The sequence below is a fragment of the Carassius carassius genome, chromosome 7 (assembly GCF_963082965.1).
Source record: "Carassius carassius chromosome 7, fCarCar2.1, whole genome shotgun sequence".
NCBI lineage: Eukaryota > Metazoa > Chordata > Actinopteri > Cypriniformes > Cyprinidae > Carassius > Carassius carassius.
Genome location: NC_081761.1, coordinates 11,055,251 through 11,074,058, shown reverse-complemented (window position 1 = coordinate 11,074,058; position 18,808 = coordinate 11,055,251). Strand labels below are relative to the sequence as shown.

At 39.5% G+C, this 18,808-nt stretch overlaps 1 protein-coding gene across 8 annotated transcripts in view; it reads right to left on the bottom strand.

The window, feature by feature from the left end:
- Window positions 1-18,492, bottom strand: part of LOC132143519 (protocadherin Fat 1-like) — a 105,128-nt gene extending 86,636 nt beyond the window's left edge. For 4 of the 8 annotated variants that reach the window (XM_059553799.1, XM_059553802.1, XM_059553804.1 and 1 more), the window contains exons 1-2: window positions 18,247-18,490; window positions 11,416-14,699 (exon numbers count right to left, since the gene is read on the bottom strand). In XM_059553799.1, the coding sequence (XP_059409782.1) occupies window positions 11,416-14,674 (3,259 nt within the window). In that variant the 5' untranslated portion in view covers window positions 14,675-14,699; window positions 18,247-18,490. Of the gene's footprint in view, window positions 1-11,415; window positions 14,700-16,304; window positions 16,422-18,246 lie in introns of those variants that run through there. The other 4 variants (XR_009434254.1, XR_009434253.1, XM_059553805.1 and 1 more) reach the window with 4 other exon arrangements.
- Between the last annotated feature and the right edge of the window lie 316 nt (window positions 18,493-18,808).

Sequence of the window (18,808 nt, the reverse complement as noted above, 5' to 3'; positions counted from 1 at the left end):
ATTAGTCCATATCGTTATTTGATGTAAGTGCGATGACCTACTTTTGATTATTTCATTCAAAATTTGACAAATTCCGTGACATTTCACGTTAAACTGTAAATTCCGTTTTTATGACTGGATTCCGCGATTCCGTGTGCGTTTTCTGCATCGCGGAAATCATAGGGCCCTACAGTAGACATCTGCCTGCTGTTCACCCGACGCCTTAAAACCGAATTATCGCCATATAATGGAGCCAGTTGTCCTTTTTTTTTTAGATGTTTTTTTTTTACTAGTTCTGTACACACAAGGGGAGGGGGGACAAAAGCAAGGAGTCGGGCGGCGAGCGAACGGGGGCGAGCACAGCACAGAGAAGGCAAACAAGCAAAGTGGCGGAATCAGAATTAAATATAAACAATATATCGATATATACGATATGTCAAAATCCATATCGTGTTAAAATATCGAGATATATTTTAAATATCGAGATATCGCCCACCCCTAATGGGCCCTGTGAAATCCATTTAATTGTTTTTTTGTCAAATTCTTAAAAAAAAAAAAACAGTTTTTCCAAATTTGTAAATGTTAGTTTTCAGAATTACATTCTTTTTTCATTTGAATTTTTCTAGACTCTGGGCCCTATCATACACCCGGCGCAATGTGACGCAAGGGGCAGCGCAAGTGTGTTTGCTAGTTTCAGTCCGGCGGTGACGCATTTTCCCGTCCAGTGCCACATCGTTTAATTAGCAAATGCATTTGTGCCCATTTGTGTGCCCATGTGCTGGTCTAAAAAAGAGGTGTGTTCAGGTGCATTGCTATTTTAAGGAGCTGGAAATAGACTGTGCCATAGACCAACTCAAACCTGGTCTAAAGTCTAAAGTCAATGGCGCAATGATGGATAGTCATTGCGTGTATGAGAATTACTTATAATGATGAATGAAATTGGCTAATTAATTGAACAATCATGCCAATGCACACACATATATTAAAACGGAGCTATTTGAAAGCCTGCATCCAACGCAGACGACTGAAAGATTGACTGGCCACTTAACAGGTAATTTCAGCAAAACATCACTCGTTGAACTCCTCAGTGTGTTTAATAAGTCAGTGTATTTTATAATGTTACGTATTTTCAAATTGTTCAGCCAAATGGAGTACTGAGGGTAGAGGCAGCAATGTCCTTAGCTGGCATTAGGTCTGGGGTGGCTGTAGGTGGCCCTCCTCCCATGGCCACCTGCTTTTTTTATTAGCAGCAAGCTTTTGTTTCCCCCATCTCCTGACATCATTGTACCTTTTTCGGCATTTTAAAGCCGTTCTTCTGATGCCAGAAGACGAGGACACAATCACTGCTACTTCATTCCACGCCTTCTTCATCTCGGGAAGCTTTGGTGGATTCCTGCTTGTCCTATAGATGATCTGCTTGCAAACTTTTACTTTGCACATGAGCAGATTGGTTTCTTGGCTTGAGAAGAGTTCAGCTTTTCCGCCAACAAATTCCACCATGTAAATAGCTATCGGCCATGGCACGAGCGCATCTCACTCTTAAAGGGAATGGGAGATGACACTCTGATTGGTTTATTGAACATTATGCCCATTACTTATTAAGAGAATAGGGACAAGCCATTCCAGAAATGCGCCCCGGCACACAAACCGTTTTTCCATCGTTAAAATACTAAAAGTGGATTTTGACATGCCCTGAGTGCACCTGTGCCGTGGGCTTTAGACTTTGCGTTTAGATTGTTAAAATAGGGCCCTCTGTTTTAATCGTTAAATTAACTTTTATTCATCAAAAAGCATGACTAATTAATTAAAATCATGAAACTTACAATATTTAACAGCAATTTATTAAAAGGTAAACAAAAAATACATTTTAAGGCCCTGCGAAATGTGTTTTATTTTTCTGCAAAAAAAATTTGGTAAAACAAAATTCTGTTAAATGTTCCTTTAAAAATAATGTTTTAATAAAAACTTTAGTGCTACAATGACGCGTCGGTGTCATCGATTACGTTGACTACAAAAATACGTCGACGTGCGTGAAATGCGTCGACGTGTCACACTGTTTACATCTCGTGTAATGGCATACTGGGAATGGAGAAAGTTGCATTCTATCACAAAAACAGAGACCACTATTATCAAAATATGGGAATACTTTAAAGAGAGGCCAAATAATATGGCCCTTTTTTCCTTTTGCAAAACCGATATGGTGTACCACAGCAGCACAAATGCGATGCACGAGCCCCTCAGAGGAACGATATGGTGTACCACGGTTGCACAAATCAGAGCACCTCAGAGGGAAACATCCTGGCGCTCTCCAGTGTTACGGTTTAACTGGTTACCGTGTGATCTGGTGAGCAACTTCCTGGTCATGCTGCAGATGTGAGGGAACGACCGCAGCAGATTCGGTGATTCTAAAAGCACAAACTGATGTGATATCATTAAGTGTCTAAAACGCAGACTTGCTCATTGCATGATTCTGATATTCTTGTAAAGATTACAAGTTATTGGTATGATCACTTGTAGCGGCTGAAGTAAGGATAAAATAAAAAATAAAGTAAGTCTGTGTTGGTGAGGGTTTCCAACCAGCGTTAGGGGCATTCACATATAGCGCCTAAAACGTGTGTAAACGCTAATCGCGCCGCTTTCTCCTTCTTTCCAAAGCGCTCGAGCAGTTGCGCACCTGGGGTGTCTGCCGTTGCTAAGCAACCATGACGTGCTCTCTCCATGAAGACGCGGAAATTTCAGCAAAGGATAAATGGATTTGCAGCAATAAAAATCGCTTGCAGTAGCTCTGCTACTAAATTTATTTCTAAATGGCAATCCATATACAGCTATGATCAGCTGTTCCCTCATCTTAGCTGAGCTTTCAACGTTGTTACCGGAAAGGATGAAGCTGATTGGTTAGTTCTTGTCACATGACCCACGTTGCGCTTGCGGCATTCTGAAAAGTTGAGATGTTTTTAACTCAATGCGGTGCGGACGCGCCTGTTTTCGCGTCGCTTCCATTATGAGCGCGCATAGCGCGTGCCTACATTGGAAATAACGAACTCGTGAATATGTGAACGGCCCCTTAAAAGACATACCCCGAATCAGCTCCAGAACTCTGGAAACCATGTTAAACCCATAGACTGTAAAAAAAGATGGACCACTTACCTTCGCTCTCTTCCATTGGTCAAAACTGAAGCCGCCAGTGTCCCGATATGGCGCTGACATCTTGGACTTGCGCCTGCGCAGATAGCGATCTAGGGACCAGTTCTGCGCAGTAGCTATGCGCAGTAGCAAGCAGGAAGTAAAGCCTTAAAGCCGCGAAATCAACGGCCCCGCCCCTGTGCCCCGCCCTCACTCTCCCTCGCAGAATGCACATACCGTAATCTGCACTGTTTTGGAAGTGGAGTCCTGCTCCTGTGAACTCTGTCTGCTCCGTTCCACTCCAATCTCATTAAAATAAGGTAAATACAATCTCCTCAGTAGGCTTGTTGCGATAGTCGGTGTTACCGGTGATACACGGTGTTTAACCCACCTACCGGTCATAGCACTTGACCACCGGCACCGTCCCCATCGTGTTGAAGTTTTAGCCTATAGCGATAAAGCACTTAATTCAGTTAGTGACTACGTGCCTTCGTAATTTAGCGTAAGCGGAACGAGCGCCGCAGTAAAGCAGCAGGTGTCCGATTTCATTTATCATTTGAGGAGAGTGAGACGAGCTAACTGGCAAAGGATGGCGGAAGATCTGGTTTCAAAGCGAACTGTTGCAATTTAAAATGAAGGTTTTTCGTTTATTGTTTCTCATTTAGCCTATTTATAATTTTTTTTGTACGGTGTATGCAGTTAATAGGCCTACCTCTTTTTTTAACAGCTTAACGTGAGTTTAATTTTTATATTAGTTTTTTTTTTTTGCACTTAAGTGTCCAGTGATTATTCGGGTAGGCTACCTTATTTAACGAAGTTTTTGATGTTCGTTCGTTTCATATTCGATGGTTGTGCGGTTTTTTTTTTTTTTTGCTGAAAAAGGCAGGCACTTTATTTAACGAATATTTATAATTATTTAACGAGTCTTGTTTGATACTTGCACGATGTGTGCAGTGGTTCGTTTTGTTAATAAATGCACTTTAAAGGTGTTTCATAAGTGCTTTCGTTTAGTTTTTGCATGGTGTGTTAAGTTATTATTCATTTTGCAATAAAGATGTGTGTAATACAAGCGAGTGTCTTATTGTTTTGTGCATTTTTATTAAGAATAAAATAAATTAACCCATGATTAATTCAAACAAATGCTACTGAATTGCCGCTAATTAAAGTGAAAGTAAATTGAGACGTGTGCACGTCTGCACGACCGCATTTTCGGCCTCCCGAAATCCCCGACACGCAACCCCGGTGACACCGGGATTACCGTTTATTTTACACGTCGATTAACCGGTGGAAAAAATCCGTCACCGCAACATCCCTACTCCTCAGTCCTCCGAAGATCATGAAAAAAGCCTGTTGACGCTTCAGTGCCTCCTCCGGCTCAGAGAGCTGTCAATCACAGCTGTCAATCACGACGTCACACCACCGTTTTTAGAGCATTAAATAACTATCTAAAAAACAACTTATTTTAAAAACGAACACTTGAATTTACATTAGTGTGATACAAACTACAGTAAATGACAAAAAACAGCTTCGGAAAAAAGATATTTGAAGGGTAATTTAATTGTTTAGTTGGTCTCGCGTCCCATTGAATAACATGGGGAGGCGAGGTTTATGACCTATACTAGGACCACTCACCAGGGGGCGATCGAGACGTTTTGGCTTCACTTTTCAGGGCTTGTGCGGCACGCTTGGTTAAACCATAGCAGAACCCTGACTACATTTTATGGTTTGTGATGCTAAAGAACATTTCATGACTTCTCAGACAACTGTAAATTTGTGGCTACTGTGGTTTAATTATAAGCGCTATCGTAAACTCATATTTACCATAGTAAAATAATTTTCTTTGCCTCTTTATTTTTGTATACTGTGAAAACTTCAACCACATTGGTTGAAAATGAATAAAGGTTGAAATATTATATTAGAAGTTGTACTTATATTTTTTTGTAAAGTTATCCAAAGGATTCATTAGCTAATCAAAAAAAAAACCATTAGATTAATTATTTATTGTAATAAAAATAATCGTTAGAGTAGTCGACTAATCGAAAAAATCGTTAGATTAGTTGACAGAAAAAATAATCGTTAGTTGCAGCTCTAAAAAACTGTATTATTAGCAGTAGTGCTATCATTACATTTCTGTCACCAAACTTTTATTTTGACGAGTTGCTTTAAAAACCATCAGGTTTTTGTTTGTACATATGACATGATAGAAATGGTCAAATGAAGTGACTCTCTGAATAGTTGTAGCGATTTTGTTCATGTGTTGGTGTACTCAAACACGATATATTTAGACAGCAGAGGCTGAAAACTCCACGAGTATCACGCATACTTCAGTATGTGTGTGTTAAATGAAAATGATGTCTTCACCATTCATTCAACACAGAGACATGCAGAACATGCAGAATTCATATTTAAATGTATTTTGGGGCTTAATATTCACAGACACTAGTCCATATCATGTTTTGATTTAAGTGTATTGACCTACTTTTGATGTATCCATCCAAAATTTTTCCAATTCCGTGTTATATGGTTAAATCTGTTTCTATGACTGGATTCTGTGATTCTGTTCGCATTTTCTGCATCGTGGAAATCATAGGGCCCTATATTACTATTTAGTGAAGCCACAAAACCACTACTGAATCTACAAAGCATACAACAAGACCAGTAAGGTTCGAATCATAAACCAATGAATTATGATCTGGTTCTTTTAAGGGAAATTACAAACAGGCAGAGCAGTGTAGTTGGATTCTAAAATCAATGAATCTTACAGGTTCTTTTCAGGGAAAGCCAAAACATACGGCCCCAACCACTGCAGTCTGATTCCTGACCTAATGACACTTATGAGCCAGTTCTTAGAAGTGCAATTCTTTTCTGCAAATATTTCTTCTCCAAAAGTGCTAAAAGTATAGTTAATGAACAGAGTACTTCATTTGCATTAGCAAGTATCAAGTGGACAGAGTTTTCAAAAATGCTTGCTACTACAAAACTGCATTTTGAAATGTACTAAAAAGATAGTGGGGTTGTGAGTCTTCAAAGAGAATTCAAAAAAGGCTTGCCAGAGCATATGGACTTAAAAGAGTGAAAGATGTTAACAGTTATGTTAATAAAACAACGGACGAAGAACATAAATTAAAATGCATTTAGAGACTTTGAGTGTTTGAAGATTTTGGCTTTCACGAGTGAATAATCAATCTCTGAAACAACTAACTAGAAGTTGTAAATGTTCTATCTTATAAAAGTATTGTTGTATTACAAGTCAGGCTACATTTTCTGACCATCAGTCACATGGGGAATGAGTGGAAAAAGTCACTGGCTTTCTATGCTGCTTCATGCACAAACAGATATTTTTGTGCAGCGAGTCAGGGGGATTAGACATGGTTGCATGCTCAGCATTATGGGGCACTCTCTGACCTAATGGTGTCTGGCTCAAGCAGGTATGTCTGTATCCCGATGTCTGAGTAGGTACGTCCCAATTTTCGTACTACTCCATGCTGTTTTATAGTAGTGTGAGCAGTCTGTTCACACTGAAAAGTCCAAATAAAAAGTACACTTCAAATGTCTGGATGATGCACCTTTTTATAACTGAAAGTATAGAATATATCATTTGGGACACTATTTACCGATCATGTCATCAGCATGTGGAGAGTTTTTTTTTTTTCACATAGTTTAGAAATGGTGAACTCTGTGATTTTAACAAAAAGTGGATCCAGTTATTTGATGGTTATTTGGCTTATACTATGGGATATTAAATAATAACTAGGGTTGGGTATCGATAGGGTTTTTTACGATACTGGTACCATTTCGATACTTAAATGGTACCGTCCCTAACCGGTGCCTGATTCGATACTTAGAGAGAAAAAAAAAGCCACAAAAAACTATGGATAACATTAAAGAACATTACAAAATATTTAAAATAAATACATAGCTTTCACACACTCCTTGCCCTTGCTCTCATTTCCCAAGCTTCCCTTACTCTAAGGCTATTAAATGTATTTCATGATCTGGGTCATTGTTTAATACAAAACCACACATAATGTTTCTACTGTATCTCTGTCAATCACTCTGATATTTAGTTAAAAGGAGTTCTGTCTGTCACTGTCTTTAATCAGTTCTGTGCATGACTGTAGTGTGTCAGGAGAAAATATCAGTTTACATTTCCAAACATTCATTTTGCCATTAATTTGAATAATCATCTAGTGATATTTTTGAAAGTACAAGCAGATCTCTTTGTGGAGCACCGGCTTTTGTCAGACTGCTTGTGCATTCAAAAATATCGCTAGATGATTATTAAAATTACTGGCAAAATAAATGTTTGTAAATGTAAACTGATATTTTCTATTAACAAACTACAGCAAGATATAAATAACTGGCCGAACACCATTCTTTTGGGTGAAAATACTGATGTGCCTAAGACTTTTGCACAGTAGTGTATGTATAAAGTACGTATAATTCGATTAAGTATATTTAAATAAGTATAATTAAAGTATGCATTCATATGTGTTAAGGACTAGATGTTCGCTGGAGGAAACAGCTGTGGTGTGATGAGCAGTGAACGGCGAGAAAACTTTACAGCAGATGAGAAACTGATTGCTCCCCAGTTACCTCTTGTAAACTGTATTTACAAGGAACTGCACAGATACAGATATTACAGGTTCCGGTACCCAACCCTAATAATAACACTGAAATGAATTAAATGCGGGCTACTTAGAGGGCGATGCTGATATGTTTATCAAATACAGAGTCATTTTCTTAAATTTAATGATCTGAAAAATGTGGCTACTCGGCATCTCAATGTAGGTGACCCCTGCAAACTTTCACAAGAGGTGTAAATTGCTATATCACATCTTGCATGGTCAACTGGGCAAACAATCTGAGCTGATTTCATTACAGAGCAAATTAATAATATAAAACAGAAATGTACAATTCTCAGAACAAAAATGAGAAAACTGCCTGGTAGATGTGTTCCTTTAAAATGTGCTTTAGCAGGAGGTGTTAGGATTAAAATGAAAGGTTAAACCTAATTGAGCATACAATGTCATTGGGCTCAGAATTTAAGAGCTGCTCAAAATTTGAGCTCCTTTGCACTACCTTTAATAAGCTGCTTCTGAAAGAAGTTTTTGACTGATCCCATTAAAAATAGCAAAACCGGACTTTCATTTCAAGGTAAAAATATATATTTATGGTGTTGTGATGATTTGGTTGATTTGGTAGAATTTAGTAGAAAGGCACAAGGTTCTTTGAGCAGCTCTGGTGACACCAATCAATTTAGCGCATACCACAATGAATTGTGCATCTGTGCTTGTGTGTGTGTGTTATCTTTACAAACACACACATGGCAGAATGTCCCTGACTTGAGCATTAAGGACTCACCAGAGCCCATTATAGCCCTTTGCTCTTGACATGTTTGTGAGAATCACACATGTAAACACTGCAAGAGGTTCTACAGACCGAGTTCTAGCTTTGCTATTTACTGCTGAGATGGAAAAGCAGACCAAATCACACCAGAAAAGACACACAACCTCAAGTAACCGTTCTATTTTAAAGCACTAATCGGATCGTATTCGAGTTTTATTGTGTCTGTAATAGTTTAATTCATACTGTGTTTCTCAGAACTGAGGTTTTTGAGGGAAGATTTTGCTCTGCTCAGACAAACAAAAATACATCTTTGGGAAGACGGGATATATGACGGAAGCCTCACATTCCTACAAGACTATTGGAGTCAAACATGTAGGGCTGAGGCGAAATGAACAACAGAAAACATTTAATTTGCACATTCCTTGCCCCCCCTGTGGAGTCTGCAAAAGTAGAGAATAAAATGTGCAGACAACACAAACACACTGTAAATGTAGTCCAAAGCAACAAATATGGCACAGATGTGTCTCAGTCTTTCTTTAGGTGCTCATTCTCATAAAACATGACTAAAGGTACACCCATGGCCAATGGTGACCCCACATTCTTGAAATACCTATTTAGTGCAAAACAACAAATGGGTCTTTATTACTATTCTCTAGCCTTGGTTTAAAGATTGACTCCTTGCTTAAAATGAGACATTCGTCCCACATGTAGTGACCTCAAACCTGAACACCTCCTACCCATCCCTCTTCTAATCTTTCCATTCCAAAGAGAGCTGCTGTTACATCTACGTAGCGCCATTTTGGAGAGTATCCACTGAACGCAAACAGAGTGCGCTATGTTGACTCGGAGGAGACATATTGTTGAATGAAGTTGATATTTTTGTTTTCTTTGCATATAAAAAGTATTATTTTAGCTTTGTAAAATTACGGTTGATCCTCTGATGTCACATGGTTTATTTTACAGATCTCCTGGCTACGTTTCTGTTCGTTGAGTGGCTACTTATGTTGCTGTCTATGGGAGAGTCAGAGAGCTCTCAGCATGCATCAAAAATATCTTAATTTGTGTTCCAAAGATGAATGTAGGAATTACGGGTTTGGAACAACATGAGGGTAATTAATTAATGACAAAATTTACATTTTGGGGTGGAGTAACCCTAGGGCTGTGATGGTCACCGCCCGTGGTGGTCGGCTGCCACCAGCAGTAGTGCACTAGAGGTCATGCACTCTATAACAAGCATAATACAAAGTTTTGTATGCAAGTGTAATAACAGTAATAGTTGCAAATTACACAGTGTTTCCTTTAGATTGGCAGGTTTGAGCGCAGGAAAATACAGTTTATTCTGCATTCAGCAAATTAATTTTGTGTTGGGCGATGGACTTTGTTGGAAAACCAAATAATATATTGCGATCTGGAGCCATCTCCTTTCAAGTCACCCTTCTGCGTTTGTACAAGTGTCTTCAATTTCCCATGATCGCAAACACCTGGCTTGTCAGGTTTCGTGAGGCTGGCCAAATACAAACGAGACAGCGATAAATCGTAGATGTTAACAAGAAATGTGGGAACGAGCCCTATTTCAAAGAGAGTTAATGCACCTGCTTGCATGGCGGTGGAACAGTGAACCCTGTCTACACTGGAAGCGACACCACCGTGTCGTAACGGGTTAAGTCTGTCTAGTGTCTACACAGTACATCTGAACTTTGGGTAAGTACCTCATAAAATGAACGAGGCGGTTTACTGTCATGGATTTGTTATATTGTGTCGCGCCACATCCAGTATAGTATCACTGATTATAATGAGTTCTACAGCCTAGTATTTTGTATGCACCGCTCGCATCCTGTAGACTGTATTTAACTTTCTTATTTAGGCTACTTTGTTGTTTAACTGTAATATTTCTTTGATATTTAATTTAGTGTTTTGCAGGCTACGTATTCACTGAAGGAAGTGCTTAAATAAACACACATTTGTTAATAGATGACTGAGACTCATTTATTATTATTTGTGTTTCAAAATTATATATATAATTTGTATACATAATATATATATATATATATATATATATATATATATATATATATATATATATATATTAACACTGTGCCACCAGCGGTAGTTTACCATCCATTTACCATCACAGCCCTAAGTAACCCTTTAATCCAAGAAAAATGCTTAATATTCACAGTCTTGTGAGCTTTGGGTATATGAGGCCTTCATTTTTTACTGGGTGGCCAATAGTTGCACAGTGTCAAAGACTTCCAGAATTCCAGTCTGCTTATTTTAAGATTTTGGCACAGGTGCGTTGAGGGGTCAGGGCAGCTGAGAGAGGTATTAATACATTCTTTGTATAAAGATAATGAGGCCAGATGTTGACTTTTGAAATGTTTGCTTCAAAAAGCACCATTCCCTAACTCTCAGCAGCGCACATTCATAGACGTTAAGTACCCTATGGCCTACATAACAAAATAATCTATAAATGAGAAATAGCCGGAGCTTGATTTAATTATTTAAAAAGAAAAATAGACAGAGAGAAAGAATCAAGTACAAAAATATCGGGGGCATCGAAGTACGGGGTGGGGAGCAATCCTCTTAATACCACGGCAACTAGTGTGGAATGTCTACAGCAGGTCCGAGAGACAGCTGCTCCATCTGTTCCTCCCATCAGTTCTCTCTCCTCCGGTGCAAAAATGAAAAGAATCAGGATTCTCTTCATCAGCTCTCTCAAAACTGCTTCCACCAACCTGTGCAAGTATCCAACTGATGCCACACAAAATAATATGAATCCCTCCTTCTGTACACCCAAAAAAACACCTCTAATACAGCAAGTCCTTTCACAGTTGCACCGTTCATATCACTGGCCACTTTTATGCATAGGAGATTTGTTTCTTGAATAATTCATGACCTGACAAAACATCCCCCGCTAGCCCGCCCCAGTCATGAACGGATAAAAGGAAAAGGAAGATAACTTACCAGTTTCTTCATCAATAGTAAAGATCCCCAGACCCGAGCCATCCCGAATGGAGTAACGGATTTCTCCATCTCTTCCTTTATCCTCATCCTGAGCTGTGATTTTCATCACTGATGTTCCAGTAGGCACATCCTCTTTGATAAATCCCTTATCCACAAATGATGAGAACAATGGCCTGTAGAGATTCTCATTTACGTCCACAACCTCCACCTCAATGTGACAACTTGAGGACAAAGATATCGGCTTCCCTTTGTCCTTTGCCCTTGCTGTGAGACTGTATACTTGCTTTTTCTCATAATCCAGATTCTGCACGATTCGTATGGCACCACTCAATTTGTCTACTTCAAATTTCCCATCCCCGTTGTCAGCGAGGCTGTATCGTACCTGGCTAGATGGCCCAACATCTGGGTCGTGAGCTTCTAGCCACATTATAACAGTACCAATGGGCAGATCCTCACGTACTCTCACCTGATAATTTGGTGGAATAAATTTCGGAGGGTTGTCGTTTACATCCTCCAGTGTGATTTTAAGCAACACAGTCGAGACAAGTTGGGGTTCACCAGTGGCCTGGTCGCGAGCTGCTATCTTGAGAATAAAACTGGATTGCACTTCGCGGTCTAGAGGCTTCTTCACCGTAACAATCCCTGTTTCCATATCAATAGCAAATTGATCTGTGTCTGCCAATATGGAGTATCTGACCACACCATTATCACCAAGATCTTTATCTTTTGCTTCAACTTGAATGATCTCTGTGCCCACCAGAGTGCTCTCGCTGATGTCCACCGAGTATGTGTCCTGTAAAAACTGTGGGCTGATGTCGTTAGCATCCAGGATCTTTACATCCAGCAGACGTGAAGATGACTTCTGGGGTATTCCAAGGTCATACACAGTAATGTTCAATGTATAGTGATCAGTTGTTTCTCTATCAAGAGGTGCGTACACTTTGAGCCATCCACTGTCCATGTCAATCACGAAACGACTTTCAACGTCACCCCCAGAGACAACATAAACCAGTTTTCCATTAAAACCGCTGTCAGAATCCGTGGCACTAAGATGGACAATCCTTGCTCCAACAGGCAAGTCTTCCTTGACCTCAATCACACTGGGAAAAGTTTCTGCAAACTGGGGCGCAGCGCGGTTCACAGAGTGAAAGTCTTGGAAGTGGTCTTCGGGTTCGTTTTGGCTGTGGATCTTGCTTCCTTGCAGAAGCTTTTCTGCCAGCATGCTGGCAACTCCAGTATCAACACATTTCACTTGGACTGGTTTACGCGCCGTAACGACAGTAATGTTCAAAAACATGGGCTGCGTTTCATGTTCTCCATCACTGGCTATGATCTGCAAACTGTGATAGGACACTTTTGCTGCCTCACCCTCACTCAAAGTCTGCTTTAAGGACAGAACGCCTGAGTTTGGATTTATTTCAAACAGATTCAAGTCATTCCCAGCTTTTATTCTGTACCTAACCAACTGCAACTCATCAGCATCGATAGCAGACACAGTTGTGATATGCTCACTAACACCATGGTCTCTTGGCACAGTTACGTCACAATCCACATTCTCAAAAAGTGGCTTGTTGTCATTCAAGTTGTTAAGTGTGACTGTAACCTGAGTTTCCACCTCACGTCGAAAAGGGGAACCCCAATCTGACGCCCGCACTTTCAAGGTATAAATCCTTGGCATCAGTTCATAATTCAAAATCTCTGAACTACTGATGACACCAGAGAAGTAGTCAATGACAAATGGCTGGGGATTCACATTGGCAATGCTGTAAGTAACATATCCATTTTCCCCACTGTCTAAATCAGTGGCCTTCACTGTTAGTACACTAGTACCTATAGGCATATTTTCATCAATGCTTCCTTTGTAAGATGTCTGTTTGAACTCTGGGCCGTTGTTGTTCACGTCGATCACATAGATAATTACTTTTGCGGATGCTTTTTTGTCGCTGGTCATAACTTCTAATTCATATCTGTTCACAGAGTTTGCATGAAGGGGCCCAGCTGTTGTAATCAAGCCTGAATCTGCATTAATGGCAAAATGATTTTTATCCAATTTGTGTCTAAATGCATACTTAAGTTGAGGATACTTTGGCACAGCTGTTACCATTACAACAGGTGTGTTCAGTGGTGCAAATTCACTCACATTGACTCTGTAAGTAGTTTGACTGAACTTAGGAGGCCCTGTTTTAAAGTGGGGGGACATGACATGGATGACCTTTGCTGATGAAAACTGGGGTGGACTTCCTTTGTCTTTGGCTTGCAGTGTTAGATTGTATCCAAAGGGCTGACTATCCCAGTCGACCTGCTTAACTGATTTGATTTTATATTCCTTACTGCCTGGACTTGTTCGCATGGCTTTAAACTGCTGAAGAGGGTCGCCCGCAACCACACTGAGAGAAGCTATCTCACCATTAGCACCTTGGTCACTGTCTTCCACAGTCACGACAGCATAAGTAGGGTCCTTGTCAGTGTCTGAATGTGCTAGGGTTACAGCAGTGATGACCGGAGCATGCTCGTTGGCCTGCTCCACTCGTACCGTTAACTTAGCCATGCTGCTAAATCCACTGCTACCATACAGTTTCATGCCTCGGTCCACTGCTAAAATCTCTAATTCATAGTGCTTTGTCTCGGAGTAGTCCAGCTTTCCGGTTAGTGTAACTACACCACTTGTGGGGTGAACCGAAAACATGTCCGTCCATTCTCTGAAGCTGTAGTAGTACTCTCCGTTTGTACCGATATCAGCATCCGTTGCCATCACCTTGGCTACACTTGTGCGAATAGCTGTGTTTTCTGGTAAAGATATGCTATAAGCAGTTGGGGAGAACAGTGGCCGAAGATCATTTGTGTCCAGTACCTGAATCCTGACTCGTGTTCGTGCCTCAGCATTTGAATTCTTTTCCATGGCTTTGACTGTGAGAATATAATGGTCTCTAACCTCCCGGTTAAGAATGGCACTGCTACCTCCTTTGGTCCTTATTCGCAAAAAACTAAAGTCTCCCAATTGATAGTCCTCGGCTTTGAACAGGTTCTCATTGTCTCCCGACACGACTTTGTACCGTATTTCCCAGGTAGGATCTGTGATGTAGATTCCCATTTTGACAAGACTTTCCACATAGGTCTTAGCAGCAGAGTTCTCATAAATGGTAGCATTGTAAACAGACTGGGTAAACAGAGGGACGGGGGCAGTGTCGAGGCTTTGGATCCCAGTGCAGCTGCACAGGAGCAGCAGAACCACCAGCAGTGAAGTCACGTGGTTCTGCATGATTGCAGCACACTCCTCACCGAAACTGCAAAGAAAAAAAGAGAGAAAAAGTTAAGATAACACTGCTACACTTTTAATAGATTTAGCACATTTCAGAGTCATTCATCAGAAAACTTTGTATCTAACACTACTTATATTATCATTAAGAAGGTATTCATGGGTGGAAGCAGAAAATAAACTGACAGACAACTTTTAAATATCTGTTTAAGGCATATCATCACTCAAAACAAATATGATTAGTGCATCTGCATCCACAGACACAACCGCTGACTATTTGTCTATATTTCCAGCTTCACCATAGACACCATGACAGCAGATAGGCCAAATGATGAATTGTTGTGAACACTGTGAGGATGGAAGTGCCTTTTGTGTATACACATTAAGTCACATTACACTGCCTCCTGAATAAATTATACATTATTCTCACAGCCTCCCATCCTGTCATACAACTTATTCAGCTAAGAACAATACAATGTGTACAGAGCTATGTATTCAATAGTGATCATAACATAAATAGAAAAACATTAACAATTATGTCAATGAATATGAAAAGCTTATCAATTGCAAAACTTTATTTTTCTGTTTCATCTCTAGTTTGACCTGCATTATTTATCAGAACTCCCTGACACACTATAAATAAGTGCTTATTACCTATTTAATCATATGTATTAGTGGTAATAAATGCATAAGGCATAATATAGTGGTTCGTAGTATTCGTAATATTGTTTATCCTATATTCTGATATGCTGCATATCAGGAACGTGCAATTTGCATGGCTAACCATGTTATACAAATCTCAAGAAAACTTTCAGCGTTCGTTTCATCGATTCGCATTTGCTAAAATACGCACATATTCGTCTGACTTGACGACGAAAGACGACGCAATAATGTATAAATTCCTAACATTAATACAACATTTAACATTTAGTAAGTGGTTTTGTGTGCAAATCTTTTTACAACAGAGGACTTCACACTCCGCGAGAGCGTGCTCGAGATTTCCAAATCTCCTCGCGACTATTCGTGCCCTCCGGCATATAAAACAGCAATACGCTCACAGTCGTTAAAATGACGTTTAGTTTAGAAATGAAATAAATATGACTGAATTTTATCAGCGACACCAAAGGACAATACTAAACAACCTACTAAATGAATTGTTTACATCACGAGAACCTCAATGTTAACTCTCCTAGATACACGACAAGTTAGCCTATGGAATGGAAACAAAATACCAAAGTAACAAAAGACGGGCTTCTGCTCCGTTGTTAAAGTGTATCCCCATCCCCCAGTCCGTCAGTTTCTATTCATTTCACGTCGCCACACTGATGCCTACATGCGTTGGCCAGATGTATGAACTGTTCCCATTTGAAAACAATTAGCTGACCACTTTAGACCGCTTATCTTAAATAATTCAACTGCAACTGAACACACTGAATATTCCAACAGCTTTGCCAAGCTACGGTCAACTTCAAAGCTGCCCTATTTCCACTACGGACAGCAGTAGAGGACTCCAAACAGCAACTTTACACCGCGAGCTGACTTGAAACTTTTACGCATTTATGAAAATAGCCAAAAACTAGAACGACTCCAAAAAGCCCTCGCGCAATTTTAAGACTTCCGAAATCTTACATACCTTTTTCAGTCCTAACGTCCTTTGTTTGGCGGCTTTTCATGAAGTTTATAAGTTCCGAATCTCTGCATGGTAACGACACTCTCAGTCACTCTCTCTGCTCACTGAACTATCAGATCCACACACACACACACACACACACACACAAAGCGCTCTTAGTATCTCTCCGCGCTCCTTGCCCAGCGCACGGATCTTCTTCCTGTTGGCATGAAGATGAAACGGCCGTCGCTCTCCCCTCACAGTAGGGCGGGAGAAGTCTTTGATGTTTTATTTTATGTGCCAAACCTCTGTTTCTAATGAAGAAATATGCTGAATAATGCGTTTTTAGAACAAAGCAGATAAATTATCTCCATGTCTTTTAGCATTTGAGATTCTCATGATGATAAAGTCCTAAACGCAAGGTACATACATTACCTATCAATAAGGATATCAAAGTACCACCCCCTTACGAAAGGAAAATATATTTACCAATATATTTCTTAAAATCCTTTAAAAAATTATTTTCCCTTTTTATTTTCTAATATATTATACATTTGAACACATTTAATAATATATTGATGATACATACCAATACCAATATATTTCTTAAAATATTGTAATATATTATTTTCCCTTTTTATTTTCTAATATATTATATAATTGAATACATTTAATAATATATTGATGATACATATATTACATAATATATTGCAAAATATACAAATGATTGCCGCTTTCAATATATTGCAATATATTGGAAAAAATAAATATATATAAGAATATATGCCTAATATATTACATGATATTTTCCAATATACTGCAATATATTTTTGTTTCATAAGGGTCGGTATTTCGGTAGCTTACCAAGTCAACAGAAAAATTAAAAAGATACATCAGTGGCAGGGATTTTTTTTCTGACTCACGCGACTGTGTAGCCTACTCTGTTAAAAGCATTCGCAAATGAACAGTTACACACAACTCATTCAAACTTCGCCATTATTAATGTGAACAAAGTTGTTTATGTCTTAGGTGAATATAAATATAAAAGGTGAATATGTGTCAAAACCTCACATTTACAGATTCGATCGTCCAGTGTAATTGCAGACGGTAGCTACCAAACATGAAAAGAGAAAACAATGTCAGCATAATTTTTAATCGAATAACGCATAGGCTATATCTTATTCAAATTAAAGTAACATTTGATTACAATTTTCTTGATTATTAAGCTTATTGCTATAAGAACCCTGAAAAACTAAAATCAAGAACTTAATCCTAGTTCTATTGTCTTTTTTTGTGCTACTTTTTGTCATTTTTCTTATTCTATCATTGCTTCACAATGTCTCTATTTATTTCAGAACGTAAAACAATATTTGCTTAATTTAGAAGTTGGTTATTGCCAATATACGCTGTTGTGTTGCGAATCACTTTCCGTGCTGGTATTATTGCAATGGAGTAAAACTGTGAGAACTCCATACATTCTTTACATGTTGAGGTGTAGCTATTTAATAAATTAAAACAAAAACAAAAATTCTAAAGCAATGTTCCATACCACATGGAAACCGGGGAAAAGTTGTATCGCCAGACGGAAAATCTTTTTAAAGCGTGGCCCCAAGCACACACATGAACTCTGTTGCTCGCGAATGATGGCGCTGTCTCACTGCTGTGCCAGAGGGCGAGCGATCCACGAGGCTGTGCGCTCTAAACCTCAATCTGTGCAACTCACTTCATAATGCTTACATCCAGTTGCTTGTGCCCATTACCTATGCATGACCATATAATCGCCTATTATGCATAATGACGGAGTTAATAACTGTGATATGTATTGCTGGTTAAGTAGCACAAGTAAAGGCGTAGTGGTTGTAGTAACAGTTGTAGATGCAGTAATGCTGTTTTGCCTTTTTTCTGCAATGCATTTTGTGCTAAAAGTAGTTGCATTCGTTGAAAACCTATTGTTAAAGAGGCTCACCAGATTCAGCGGGCAACAGCCTCCGCTCCAAAGTTGCGTCTAAATGATCTCCAGGATGTGTTGGCAAAAAGAGTATGTGAGCATATCTTCGCATGGAGATTAAGTCAAAACTCGTAATAAATCCGGCTCACGGTGTAGTAGCTCCTACATTTCCTTACGTATCCAAAAATCCTCGTGAGCAGGATTCCACGCGGCAGAGACTATCCACAACACTCACTAAGAGCTCTTGCGCTCAAGCAGTAGAGGAGGCGCGCGGATCCTCCGGGATGCCTGGCTGGCTTTCCGCCGCTGTGACGTCACCGCTCTCCCGGGGGAGTCGATCATTTGAGTCGGTGATCTCACCTCTACCTAACGCTTTGACGTTTCGCACTGACATTGAAGGCTGTTTATTGAATTATCAGCATAATGGAACTTCGTAATTTCAGACTGCAGCTGTCAGTGGCGATCCATTACATTAGGATCAATGAAGTAGGCTACTGTAGAGCATCCTGCCCCTCAGTTAGACTTTTTATTCAGTTTAATAGTTTAGTTCTTTGCCCAATCTGAGAATTTTAAACATCTT